The sequence below is a fragment of the Heloderma suspectum genome, chromosome 2, assembly GCF_057233095.1.
Source record: "Heloderma suspectum isolate Gila_16-S chromosome 2, 16-S_ref, whole genome shotgun sequence".
NCBI lineage: Eukaryota > Metazoa > Chordata > Lepidosauria > Squamata > Helodermatidae > Heloderma > Heloderma suspectum.
Genome location: NC_139459.1, coordinates 215,008,572 through 215,022,637, shown reverse-complemented (window position 1 = coordinate 215,022,637; position 14,066 = coordinate 215,008,572). Strand labels below are relative to the sequence as shown.

The following is a 14,066-nucleotide window of genomic DNA, read 5'->3' as shown; positions in this document are numbered from 1 at the left end:
ACATAATTTAACACCCGATTCAACTGTGGAAATGTTGGTATGTGGTAGCTAAACAAATGCTACTCTAAGGATCTGAGGTTTTGCATGCCCCGATTTCCTTTGTTTTAAATATGCAATGTGAGCATTGCTGTATAACACAGAGTCCATTAAAGTTTAATGTGCTTAGAAGGGGAAAGCATGTGTGCTGAAGGAAAGAAAGATATAAAGCCTCCTCCGCTAGTGAATATTAGCATTAACTAGTCTCAAGGGGCCACTGATGTTAACATATCTCAACAAACAAAATGGGACTCAGCGGTGTTGGACTTGCACCACTGCTTTTTATCTGCTGTATATGTCAAAAATAAAACAAACATGGCAGGCAGCAGGTTCTTTCCAAGAAGTGAAAGCTCCAGGCAAAGATCTATAAAGCTGGGCTTTTAAAAGTGTCCCTTGCCATTCCATGTATTTGCAAGTCAACACTAGGGACTGCAATAGCAAACAGAGATATAATGACAGTAATATTAGGAAACTGATATTTGCTAAGGTATCAAACAGCCATCTTGATGATAACCAAGAGTCCTGGAACAGCTAGCAGAAAGGCTTTTGCAAAACATTTTAAATGCTGGAAGACTGGAAATTTCAGCAAGCACTATTCTTTCCCCCTTGTTGAGGCTAGACATCTTGACCACACCTGCTTTCAAGGCTTCCTGTCCTCTTGGGCTTGCAGAAGAATCACTGATCCTTAATCATTAAGGGTTGCGATCCTAAGCATACTTACTGGGGAATAAGCCTCTCTGAGCTCAGTGGGATTTATTCTTGAACAAACATGCTTAGGATTATACTGCAATTTATGAGTTGTATTTTTGAAAACAGATATTCATAGAGTAAATGTATATTCTATATTTTGCTTTGCATAATTTTCTATCTGGTAATTAATTGCTGTTCCCATCAAATTAAGCATATAGGGGAATCTGTCCTATTTGCCCAGAAGTTACCTGATTCTAAGTGAAATTGCTACCCCTGCTCCTGGCTTAAAAACAAAGATGTTTTAACACCCTTCTTTTAATTTTGGTTGGTCTTGGTAGACTGGGAAACTGACAAAATGTAGCCATGCTGCATGCTTGAAACTGCAGGTCAGAAACTGACTACTTAAAATCAGAAAAAAACCAGAGTTTTAGAATTTATTTAGTTGCTTGCATGGGTTTTTGAAGCCTAACTCTGTCCCTAATTTTCTGCTTTCTTAAACGTACAATGTTGTTTTTTAAATCTTGATGGTTTTGCTTTGGGTGACCTCAAGTATGATTTCTTAGCCTTAAAATACTGCTACACAGGTGGCTATAGTAATTTTGGGATAGCAAAGAGAACAGTTGGATGCTCCCTGGGTTCAAGGAGCAAAAAGAAAATGCAGGCCCAGTTCAGACGATCATTCAAACCATGTTTCAGATGACTGGGAATGAGCCCTGGTGAGGCTCAGACTGGCATGCTGTCCCTTCATGTGCAAGAGGAGAGTGGAAATGTCCACTTTCACTGCATTGTTCTGCACTGGTTTGATCCTGTTTTATTTTAACCAATTTTGGTTAGAACCACATTCATATTGCCCTAAAGTGAGAGTGGAAGCTTTCTCTCTCCTCCTCCTCCTCTCATGTGCAGAGAAAGAGGAGAGGGGTTCCATGGGAGCCTGAGGCTCATCATGGTTCATTCCCAAAATCTAAACCATGGTTTAGCCCAGGGGTGCAAAAAGTGCAGACTGCAGGCAGCCCCTACCCCTTGCCTAGTGGCCCACAGCATCTACCATTGCTGGAAAAGGGGGTGGAACTGACATGGAAATTGGCTCTGTGGTTCCTGCCATAGAAGCCTCATTCCTAGGGTTTTCCCAAAGCATCCTAGGAAGCAGTTCTTGAAGGGTCCTGCCTCTGGGGTCTCTAGGAATGAGGCTTCTATAGCAGGAACCATACAGGTTGTTCCTAGAGCATTCCTCCCCTTTGTTGGCAATGGGTTTGGGATAGCTGAGGGGAGGGGGTGTCGCACCTTGACACTGTGATGTGGAACAGATGCTGTTGCTGCAGTGGTGAGTGTGTGTGCGCGCACAAGGTGTCTGTGCGTGTATCCACGCATGCATGTGTGCGCATGTGTGATCCCTGCCACCCCAGCAGAAACCTGATGCAGCCCTTGGGGCCAAAAAGGTTATGCACCCCTGGTTTAGACTGCCATCTGAACTGGGTCACAGACTCTGAGCCAGACTAATTATCTCTTTACTCAACATGCATATTTTGTCTAACCTTCTATTAATCAACAGATAGGGTAGTGGCCATGAGATACCCCAGATTAATGAATGACTGGCACCTGGTTGATTTATTCCTTTGTGGAAAGCCTGTATCCTGAAGCTTTGAGTCTAAAGGGATAGATCCTGAGATCTAGATTGACAGCCAGGGTGGTGCAGCAGTTAGAGGGTTGGACTGGGGCTCTCTTCACACGTTGGTTTTTAAGCAGGATCATTCTTCTTTAATCCCTGGTTTTTCGCGAGAGCTTTAGATGACACTGCTGCTATCAAGGATCAGGAATCAAAAGGAACGGTTTGTAGTGGAATAACATGCCAGGTGTGAAGAGAGCCTGGGACTCAGGAGATCGGGTTCTAGTCCCCACTTGGCCATGAAGCTCACTGGGTGACTTTGGGCCAATCACTGACTCTAAGCCTAATCTACCTCACAGGGTTGTTGTGAGGATAAAATGGAGTGGAGGAGGACCATGTAAGCAGCCTTGGGTTCCTTGCAAGAGGAAAAAAAGGTGGGATAATAATAATCACCACCACCACCACCTCATCAACCCTGAAGCACATCAAAAAGTAACAGAAACTTGGCAGAACAGAAAACCAGTAATGGAATATTGGCAGTGATGGTTCTAAATCTGTTTAGCTCCACAGGATGCTGGGGGGCCCATTGCACTGCCATTGCTATAAATGATTCTGTATAAGTCTAGGCCCACCTCTATTCCCTCCGTCTCCTCGAGGAACCTTGCACTGACAGACACCAGCGCGTCTTCAGGCCATTCATGGAACCAGTCAATAGCTGTGCAGTTCACTACAGCAGGAAACTTTCTTGCCCGTACACGCAGGGTAGATCCCACAGGAGAGAAGCAAAGGATCACCTGGAGCCAGGGAGAAAAAAAAATCACTCTGCATGCAGGACTGTCAATACCAAATTACTTGGACTTCTACTGAAAAGCCAGAAGAGCATCAGGGTAAATTGCGATCAATTTTTATTTTTCGAGTGTCTTGGCTTCTTAGAGGTATTGATTTGCCAATTGGTTTAAGACTGAAAGCTGAAAGGGATTGGCCTAAGACTGAAAAGACTGAAAAAGAAAAGGTGACTGTCTAAACCTTAAGAATCTGGGCCTTGCTAATCCAGAGCATGGGTTAAACTATTCTGAGATAGAGCAGGGTATAAGGGTAGTAAATCATAATCATGGTGGCCCAGCAATGCATCCATCAGCATTGCGGGACTTGTAGCAAGCCTGGCGGAGGGTGCCCTTGCGGTTGTTTCAACAGCAGCCTGCCTGGGCCCAAAGCTTTGAGCACAAGCTAGACGTTTCCACTGAAGACTTCACTGTGTGGATGTTTACCATAGCAGTATGCACACTGATGCACTTCAGACACTTTCCTAAGTTGTTCTTTTGATGGGAAATGCTTGGGCATTTATTTCATGACAAGGCCCAGGACATGGGGCATAAATAAGTGCGTAGTGGGAAGGTTTTTCTGCATCCAGGTTTTGACAGCCTGCAGACAGCAATAAATCCTTGCCATTTCTTATCAGTCATTTTGGGACCCATAGTCAACAAGAAAAGCATGTTATCATGCCTCCATAGGATATCCTCCAATTATGGTATAATCTTCTACAAATTCCATAACTGTCTGATTAAGTTAGCACAAGACAGATAAGATCTGGAAGGATACCAGGAATGTGTGGCTTACCATAGGGAATGTTTATTTTGCTAATGGCTGATGGAATGACTTTAAGAATCTTTCATTATTACTGGCATCTGTTATTGCCAGTGATACGTTTTTTTCTCCTCCTCCAAATATTATTGGAGGCTCCATTTAGCTCACTGTATCTCAAAATTGCATCCTGAAATCTGGTTCAACTTCAGCTTCTGATTTAGAGCTTTTCTAGATGAGGCTGTTTAATCTGCTGTTTCTATTTCTGGTTTAGTTGCAGAATTAAGATCAGAGCTCTACATGGATTATTTTTCTTTTCTGTCTTTCCATACTTTACTCTATATAGCCTCTATAACGCAATTACAATAATATAACACAGCTACACTAGTGGGGACTACTGTTTTGTTTTCTTTCACAAATAATACTGGATTATCCCCACTCCAACCCCCACTGTGAAATTGCTTTTAAAAACAGTGATGCCATTGTCTGAAGCACCCATGAAACAACCATGAGTGAGGAATAGGGATAGCCATCGTGGGGAAATATGGCCCTTTGGGGGCTTGCTAGATTTCCCCGGAACCCCTGGCTCAGCTTGTATTTCCAAGCTGAGCCGCAAGCGTTTTCCCGAAATCTGGGAACATTCTCGTGGTCCCCCCCCCACTTAAATTGTCATTTATGCATACTGCGGCTGTAATTTGCATAATTTACACAAATTCCAGCCGTAATTTGCTTAATTTGCACAACCGCTGCTGTGACATGCTGAAACTTGCACAAATAGCACCTCCAATTTATGCAAAGCACAGGTGCAATTTGCACAAATTAAGCATATTAGAGCCACAATTGCGCAAATTACGGCCACAATTTGAGTAAACTATGCAAATTGTGGCTGCAATTTGATTAAATGGCGATTTAAGAACACCTCCCTCCAAAAATCCGCAAGCTGGTCTGACTTGATACAGATGGGCCTGCTTATGGGTAAGTGAGCTGGAGTCTAGGCAGCCGAGCTGCTGAAAGCTCAGTAAACTTCACTCCTCAGATGAATTTGTCCAACATCCCTCCTCTTGAGTCTTTTGCCACAGTCCAATACAGTCACGCAGTGCCAGTCAAGGCATTTTGCTGCCTGAAGCAGAGCCCAAATGCCATGCTCCTCCCCCTCTGTGCATGTTAGGACCAATGCGGCACATTCAGACATCAATCCCTGCCTTCATTTATTCTTCCTCCCCTACCACCCCCCACTGCGCCATCTGAAGCAAATTGTTTCACCTCACTACATGGCACAGCCAGCCCCATAGTCACAGCACTCAGAGCCAGAAGGTAATATGTTCTGTGTACGAGCTATGAAATATTTGGGATAAACAGCCCACTTCCCCCCACCAAGCATGCAGCTGGGGAGGAAAAGGATACCTTACCTTCAGTTGCCTTCGGACTTTCTCAATGAAGAACTTCCAGCAGTTTTCCCTAGTATCTTGCATGCCAAGGGATTTCACCTGAGGCCGCATGGAGCCAATAATATTCTCCACCTCATCATCCTGGAACAGCCCTGGGATCTCGCCAGATGCCAAGAGGTCATTGATCAGTACCAAGAATTGCTCTTCAGCAACCTGTGAGTCTGTCATGAGAAACACGGCGGGGGTGTTCTTCACTGCAGATTTGATGTACTGGGAAGCCAGGTCAGCCTGAACCACAGAACAGACACTTATCAGTTTGTCCCATAAAAGAGGTCCCTTTGGACCATTTCTGGGGTTGGGCGATTCTTTTAAGAAGTCACTGAATCTGATATGGGACAGAAGCAATCTCCCTATGTGAAAGTTGGGTTATGTTATGGGTTAAAAGGCTAACGTTCAGGACTATATTCCATTTTCCATGTTGTAGCCATATCTTTAAACTAGAGAAAGAGAACAGATGTAAATATGAGCATTTCAATCTTTGATCCAGAGCTTGCTTCCCAAAAGTTGCCTCTGTCAATGTAACTGCATGGAAGAAACACTAACCGGTGTATTCCCTGGTGATCAGTAGGTGCCACTCTTGCACTTCCCAAACAGACTGGCACAAATGACAAGAGCTTCTCTAGAGGGCTCCCTCTGTCTGTTGCTCAGGCTCAGAACATCCTTCTCGGTGTTAGAGAACAAAAAGAAATTTGGGGAAACATAACAGCTGCCATGATTGCAGAACCTATAAAGCCACCTTTCCCAACCTGGTTCCTTCCAGATGTGTTGGATTACAACTCCCATCATGGAGTTTTGCAGTCCAATACATCTTCCTGTCAAAATAACCAGTTTTCCTAAAGAAATGCTCCTTACTTTGTGTGATAAAAAAATGTCTGTAACTTAGGGCCTGATTCAGCTCTACAGAGATGAAAAGGTAAAGTGGACTGTTCTAAGACTGGAATTCACCAGACCGCAACACCAAAGGCCTATTCCCACAACTCTCTCCATGTGTCGCAGCTGTAGTACTGAGGAAATCTCTGTGCTGACTTCCTGCCATAACATACCACGTACTGAGGCAATTATGTAAATGATGTTATTCAGAATGCAATAAAGTTAAAACTGCAACAACAATAGCCTTTCGGCATTCATCATAACATACAAAATCTAAACTGTTTGGAGTTCTGCACACACCATCACTGTACACACTACCACTTTTTAAAAAACAACAATATGGCTGCTATGTACTGACAGGGTTATGAACAGCTCTGAATTTGTATCTTCAAGAAGCAAATAATTGAAAGTCTGAAATCTATTCTCACAGTTTTCATTGGACTAAATGCCCCACACAAACATTTGCTGAAATATTTGTTCACTGACAGAATCTCACTCGGTAATGTCTATGCCTTTCTCAACAGCTTGAAATCACATGGAACGGAACACCCCTTTTATATTTTATTCGTCTCCCCAGACTTCTTGTCTATCTTAGGTTGAAAGTTCCCCAAATTACTCTTTCTGGGAACATGCCCAGAGCACATGGTGCTATCATACACAGATAACAATGTTCTTGAAAGGTTATGTTTGGTTGCAATGCTTAACAAGCAAGATGGCTGTGTATCAGGTATTTAGTGTCAGTTATTGGTCTTTTTCTACTGTGTTTCAGTAATTTGCTGAGCCATGCCTACAGAAAATTGCTTTTCTTCTCACCTTGAGATCTGGAATTCCATAGCCTTTCTTCAGTGTGATCTGAAACACATCCAAGGAGCTGATATAGGCTGCCAGTCGTGACAAACTCTGTTTGCCACTGCCTCCTACACCCACTAACAAAGCGTTCCCTCTGGGAGACTCTAAGATGCGATTGATCCTGCAGACATGAGAGACAGCATCCTCAAACAGCACCTGCAGTAGGCAAGGAAGGGTTATTAGTAGCACAAATCACAAGAATATAAATGTACAATAGCAAACTGCAACAAATACAGTATAAATAAGTCAAAAGTTATGCTATATACCAGTCAAGTTGAGTACACTCAGAACTTTACCAGCAAACATGAGTTTGTGCAGTCTACTTTAAGGATGGATGAGAAATTCATTCAGTTCACATTTTAATGTGAACTTACCAGATTTGCATGCCCTGAACCTATACATGACCTGGAAAACAGTTATATGGTGATAAGTGCACTTTTCCCAATTTTCAGTGCATTTTGGAAATTAAAAATGCACAGAAAAATGGGTCTAATAGAGAAAAGTGTGCACAAAACTGTGAATATTAGGGGGAAATGTGCACAAAATAGCTTGCAAAAATGCGTATACTAGGAAAAGTGTCTACAAAAATATGGGAAAGGGGGATTGTGACCCTGTTAATTGTGCTTGATCTCTCGTCAACTTCTGATACCATTGACCATGGTATCTTCCTGGACTGGCTCCATGGGCTAGGCATTGGAGGCACTGAGTTACAGTGATTCCAGTCCTAACTGTGGGGTTAATTTCAGAGAGCAACATTGGGTGACTATTCCTCGGTGACTTGGCTAATTATGTGCACATCTATTTACCAAGTCCATCTGGATGCTTCATTTCCATTCTTCCCCCATCCCCAACTTTGTTCAACTCTGGACACTTTGCAGTTTCCCAGGAACTCAAGATTCTCTTCCTACTACAGTTATTAAAACATTGTACAACCCCAAAAGTTAGTAATGTCAGTAGAGATTCACAACTATTCTATGCACATACTTGCACTATTTAATTCATTTAAGCGTGCTCCAAAATTCACTATCATGAGATAAATGCACACTGCGGGGGGGACGGGGGGGACAAGAGCCAAAGTAGGGAGCAAAACATTAAGAACTGAAACAGGAAGTCATTGGTGCAGCTCAAGCATATGCATAAGAGGTAGTCAGAACTTAGATCACACTTATGTGTGCAAGAGACAGGAGAACCCCTACAGCAAAGGTTCAATTGCAGGAGGTCTGGGGGCCATTTTGCCCCCCCCCCCCAGTCCTCCCACCACTGTCTGCACTGGGAGGGGGAAATAATATATATTTTAAAAACCACTCGTTTGCTGAAGAAATTCAGTGACAAACCAATGCATGGCATCCAGTAGTGCTAAAAACTAAATGTAGCTTGCTATCAAGCTCAATTTGACACTTCTAGTGCTCTGTAGCCGCTACAGAGTGCTGTGTGTGTGTATAAAATTCAGGGTGCTTCGGGGCAGAGGTCACACGTGGCTCGTGTGTTGCCCACTCTTGCCCTATAGGGTCAGCAGCATCTTCAGTTTCAGCAACTCCAGTTTTACTCACCAAGTTCATCACTGCATTGACCTCATTGTAGCTGTCCAGGGCTTCCACAAGTAGCTTGTTCAGAGACGGAGTGTTGGAAACAGGCAGATACTTTGGGTCTCCAATGCCCTGAGCAAAGTGGCAAAAAATATTGGGCTTCGCAAAGACAACATTGTCACCCAGATCCTGCAGAAAGCACAAACATAGTCCTGTGAGCTGCTTTTTACCTCCCATTCATTTGAATAAGGGCAGGTCTTTGGATTAGGCATGTATGGGAGCTGCAGAGTGGGCAAGTGAGTCTCTGCTGCAGCTGGGCTGTTGGCATCTTATTCAAAGTAGAAATTGTGATACAGCTGTTATTTTGGAGGGACATTTAGGAACAAGAGAACTTGGAGTGAGGAGGGCAGGAAATTTGCAGGTGGGAGCTGGAGTCTTTGATTTACCCAGCCATAAAACCTTACAAATGTCTCTGGTTTCGACTTTAAGGAAGCCTCTGTGAACAAGCATGAGGTTTCAAAATAAGTTTGTAGTAGAAGCATGGCTAATCAGCCATATGTCTATTACTAAGATAGAAAGAGTCCACAGACATCCCAGCTGCATCCAAATTCACCCTTGGACCTAGAGTATCACCTGAAGAAGACAGATAACCTCACCTCAAAGTATTTCTTGCAAGTAGCCATCATGACCCGACCAAAACTCTCTTGATCTTTATCTTCCACAAGTTTGTCACAATAAACCCTCTCAGCTTCATGCAGCCATAGTCGGACCAGGTCTGACGGCACCTTGAGGCACTCATGTGTGGAGAACAGCAGTCCCTGCCAAAGACAGGATTTTCAGCTCTGGCTGCTTGGCCCTGTGAGCAGCTGTGCTTTCTGACGGCATCAAAAAAGGGAGCCCATCCACTGCACAGAACGCTCTAAGGTGCCTGGGCCCATCTTGCGTATCTGCACTGCCTGCTATGCCCTCTTCTTTCCAGGGCCAATGCTAGGATATCCACAAGCGTTTCTTTGCACATGATGGTTCATGTCAACAGTTTCTCAACTGCTTACACAAGCAAACCCTACAGTCCCAGATGAACCAACAGAGGCATTGGTGTGCGTGTGTGTGTGCATTCTACCTTCCTGATTACTTAAAGGTCAACAAAGCTCTGTATAAGCTAGGCTGGGATAAAGGACACATCTGGGGATTGAAGGCCTGCCAACTGAGGCAAGATGGAATCTAACATTGTCACTGCTACTGCTGACAGCTCTCCTGGCTGAGGCCTCAACCAATCTATTTTGCCAGTCTTGGAGAAAAGGAATTTGGAAGTGTGCTTGTTTAGTAATCACAGTTAGACCACTAATTTCTGAGCTAGCTAAAATGGCTGTCCTAAGGTTGATGAGGCTATCCTTGTGAGCTGTGGAGGGAGAGATCTGAAGGGGAAAATGGGAGAGGAAGGAAGAATAGCCTATGTGTACTTGAGTATGCATGTGTGTGTATGTATATATGTGCACGCATAGAGAGGTGGAACCTCTCTCCACCCCGGTACGTGGGATGGACATGGATGAATCGTAACTTAAAATTGTATCGTAAAGTTGTATCTCAGAGCTGTTTTTAATTTCCGTTAATATTTTTCAATCTTTTTTAGTATTTGTTGTGTTTGATATTTTAATTTTTACTATTTTAAACGGCATGTGTGGCTGCTCTTAATTTTTATTGTATGTAACTGGGTTTTATTGATTTTATCATCTTTTGTATTATGTATGTCAGCCTGAAAGTTTTGGCTATAAGCCGATTCACAAGCTGAATGAACAAATGAATGAATGGCTGGCACTTAACAATCTGCTCTGTGTCAGTTTCCAAGCGTTATCCAGAAAAGATCCCTATATGTATTTTCTGGGCCTTGGAGGCCAGTTCAGATGTTACAACCCCTGAAATGTGAGCGCCACTGAAAAATGCTCCTGTACCGGAATCTGTAACAGTCCCATATGACTGGGGCTGATTATGTGATATGCTTCCATGCTGTATGCTTGTCAAGCATATCAGAATTTTAGTGCAGCCCACACAGTTCCTTTTTACTCTTTGCTGTCTGCTCAAGAGGAAGGGAGAAATGCCACAATCTACATTCTAGACCAGTAGTTTGCTAATGTTTTATCAAGGGGCCCCCACCAATATAATTCTGTCTTTGAGCATTTCCAGACAAGGCTCTTATTGAGCCATCATTCTGCCTTATTCGCGAAATTTTATGGGGCATCCAGACACCATAGTCTTCCACTCATAACCCTCCCATGTTTTTCCAACACTTCTTCCTTCTTTTTTCTTAACGTGGAAAATCTGTTAAGAAGAAAAAAAAAAGATGGAATGGCTGCACAACACCTTCTGATTGTTAGTGCTAGACCCCCTCTGTCTGGAAGCACCCTTTGTTGTCACCTCCAGAATCTGAATGAGGAGTCAACATGTTATGTACATAGCTATAAAGTAACTCACAGGGGCCCAACAGTGGTAAGCTTCATTTTACTGAACTCTGAGTCAAACAAGAAGTAAAACTGCACAGCAGGGTAAGAGTTAAAGAAACAGTATATCACACCTTTCCCTTAGAGCAGGGGTGAGCAACTTCCAGGGGTTGGGGGCTGCATTGCTTACCCTGGAACTGCACCCCACCCCCACTGAATTTGTCACCGTGCTGCTGAATTTCTGTGGCATGCCAGCAAAAAAGTGCTGTTTTTGCAGGAAACAAGTTGTGCAAGGAATCTTGTTTACAAGCAGAATTGGGCTTCCGGGAGACTTCCAGAAGTGTGATTTTTCTTGTAAACAAGGAGGGGGAACCACAAAAACCATCTTGAGAAGCTGCATGTGGCCCATCCCTGCCCTAGACCTTTGTGCTGCATGATCCCTAATGCTGATATGCTGGCAACTTGGCCATTCCCTGCAATGCTCCAGCAACATAATGAAGTGTCCCAACCCACCATTCTAAATGGAAAGTGCGATGGGACAAGGAACATTTCAGTTTTCTGTCATAAACTTGGGTTTTAACAATGGGCAACAAGAGAAAGGAAACAAAGAAAAATCTACAAAGGAGGAACAACAACATGGTGGTAGTTTTGTGTTCCTGGGAAAGCCAGTTGTTCTCAGGGCCTTTGTGCATATAGCAGATACATGGGTGTTAACAGACTGCATTTCCTTCTGTAGGAACAGAATGCCTCAGGACATGATGTCATGCTGTATAAATTCATAAGTGATAATAGGACAGACAGTCATGCTGAATCATGGGAGGAGGACACTGGACCCTATAATGCAGGAGCTGTTTTTGAAACTGGAGACGATACAAGAGGGGGGTGGACAGGCAGGGAACAGACATCTCAGCATAAACATGGTTAATCAGAAGCTCTGTGGAGGTGACTACTGAGGTAATAGAATGTGATGTACTAGCAAGAGGTAATACCATAGAGAGGAAGAGGATTAGGAGGCAATAACTCTACAGCTCTAGGCCTTTTCTTCAAATTCTCTAAGCAAGTGGGGGCCTACTAATACTAACATGACCCTACAATAGGATGAAGATGAGGCAGCACGTAGGCCTCAAACATACAATAATAATCCATGCGTAGGAACAGTTCCATCCTTTCCCCACCTCCACCCCATAGCTCCAACTTCAGTTTGAAATCAGCTTGGATAATACCAGCTGTCAGTCCTCAAGCCAAACTCCATTATCGTCCCCTTCTGAAAGGAAGCTGTATGGGTTTGGTTGCAGAGAGTGATTTATTCTGGCTTCAGTTTCCTAAGCTGGCTGTGCTCTAAGGACATAGACTGTAAAATGGCCTCAAGGGAGAGTCTGGTCAGCAGTGGGCCTGTGTTTTGCCAAGACTGTTCTCATTCAGAAGAATAAGGAAGGAGAGATTCACACAGAAGTAAAGCTAAAATAAGTACAGATAAATGATATTGTACCTGGAAAATGTTAGAGAGGTCCCGGAGATTGAAAACGTAGTGAAATTTTATGGCCGTAGGAAGAAAGGTTGCGGTAATTTTCTGATGCAAGGCTGTTGCGGAGGAACACAGCATCAATATATATTAAAAGGAAGGCATTAGGGTTGTTTGAGGGGAAATGGGGTATTTACATCTGAAGAAGCAAGTAGCAATAAGTCACAAATACATTTAAGAGGTACTTATAATCAAAGCTACCCTCTATTTTCCATTTAGAGACAGATTTCTCAAAGCTCAGATAATACACTTGGAGGCTAAGCTTTTAAAGCCCCCAGATCTTTCCCTGGCTTGGATAAAAATTCCATTTGGAGAAGAATCCCTGGCTCCCCATCACACATCTCCACCAGCCCTCCTCACCCCTGAAAGTTTTCTTGCCAGCTCCAGCCCTCAGAAGAATTCCTTATCAACTACAGAGGGACAACTTTGCCTAACTTATACATTCTCATACTCCTAACAGAAGTGTAATATCAGTGATATAAGCTTTTGTAAAAATAACTTCACTTAACTATCCCAGTTTCTGCCCTTGCAGCAGTAGGGGACGGGGGGTGGGCTGTAATGATCAATTTTTCAAAATAATATTTCAAAAAAATCACCACAAATCACAAAATCACCACAGGAAGACAAAACATAAAACACTGGACTGCAACAATCCAACAAGGGAGCTTTCCGGATGCTCCATAAAAAGTGGATGAACAAAGACATGGACATGAGGTGACTGTGACAATCACCTTGTTATATTCAAGACAGAATTCCAAATCACAATGGCTCAGTTAGCTGAGGAAAGAACTGCATTTCTAAGCAAAAATAAAATACAGGCTGAATGTGCTGGGAAAATCTAATCTCCCCCCCACTCCCATTCCTTGTGGGAAAGATCCCTGAATCTGGACACTGTGTCAGCATTTTTCAGATTACAAATATTGGTATGATACAGAGAGGTGAAAAAGGAACAGAAAAGCCTGCCATGGTGCATTGCTGCTTTTTGTAGTGCTTACCTAGAGCTGCAGAAACAAGGTGTGAATGAATCTTCTGGATCACCATTGGGACATTCCGGAGGGCCAAGTGCTGTCCTAGGATAGTGCTGTAGATGGTCATAAGGGCATCTTGTCCTGGGAAACTCACAGCAAACACACAGAAGTGTCGCTACAACAAAAGCCATTTACAACGATCATTTTGTGGTGGCAGAACCATCTCTTTAACATAAGGATATGTTTCAAATCTCTAAACAAAGCCAATCAATCCAGACATGTTCAAATCTTCTTGCTTCAAGTTGGGAAGAGGAGTCCAAAACAAAACAACCAACAACCAAGCATTGCAGGGAGAGGCAGGGTGATGCCTTTGACTGAAACCCACCATAACGTATCTCTGATGTGTACCTGAAGCCTGGAATCAATAGTGAAGGATCCAGAAGTTGGGTTCATACAGGCAACATATTGGCAGTTGTGAATATCCTTTAGTGTCAGCTTGTTTCTGTCATACCTAACAGAAAGAAACAAGAAGGGGGGA

General features: G+C 43.3%; 1 protein-coding gene across 1 annotated transcript in view; it reads right to left on the bottom strand.

The window, feature by feature from the left end:
* The window catches only part of DNAH17 (dynein axonemal heavy chain 17), a 117,688-nt gene that overhangs the window by 40,345 nt on the left and 63,277 nt on the right, over positions 1-14,066 (bottom strand). The window contains exons 48-55 of the mRNA XM_084837750.1: positions 13,937-14,039; positions 13,556-13,703; positions 12,528-12,619; positions 9,260-9,421; positions 8,628-8,792; positions 7,042-7,233; positions 5,320-5,586; positions 2,962-3,123 (exon numbers count right to left, since the gene is read on the bottom strand). Of these exons, the coding sequence (XP_084693876.1) occupies positions 2,962-3,123; positions 5,320-5,586; positions 7,042-7,233; positions 8,628-8,792; positions 9,260-9,421; positions 12,528-12,619; positions 13,556-13,703; positions 13,937-14,039 (1,291 nt within the window). The remainder of the gene's footprint in view (positions 1-2,961; positions 3,124-5,319; positions 5,587-7,041; positions 7,234-8,627; positions 8,793-9,259; positions 9,422-12,527; positions 12,620-13,555; positions 13,704-13,936; positions 14,040-14,066) is intronic.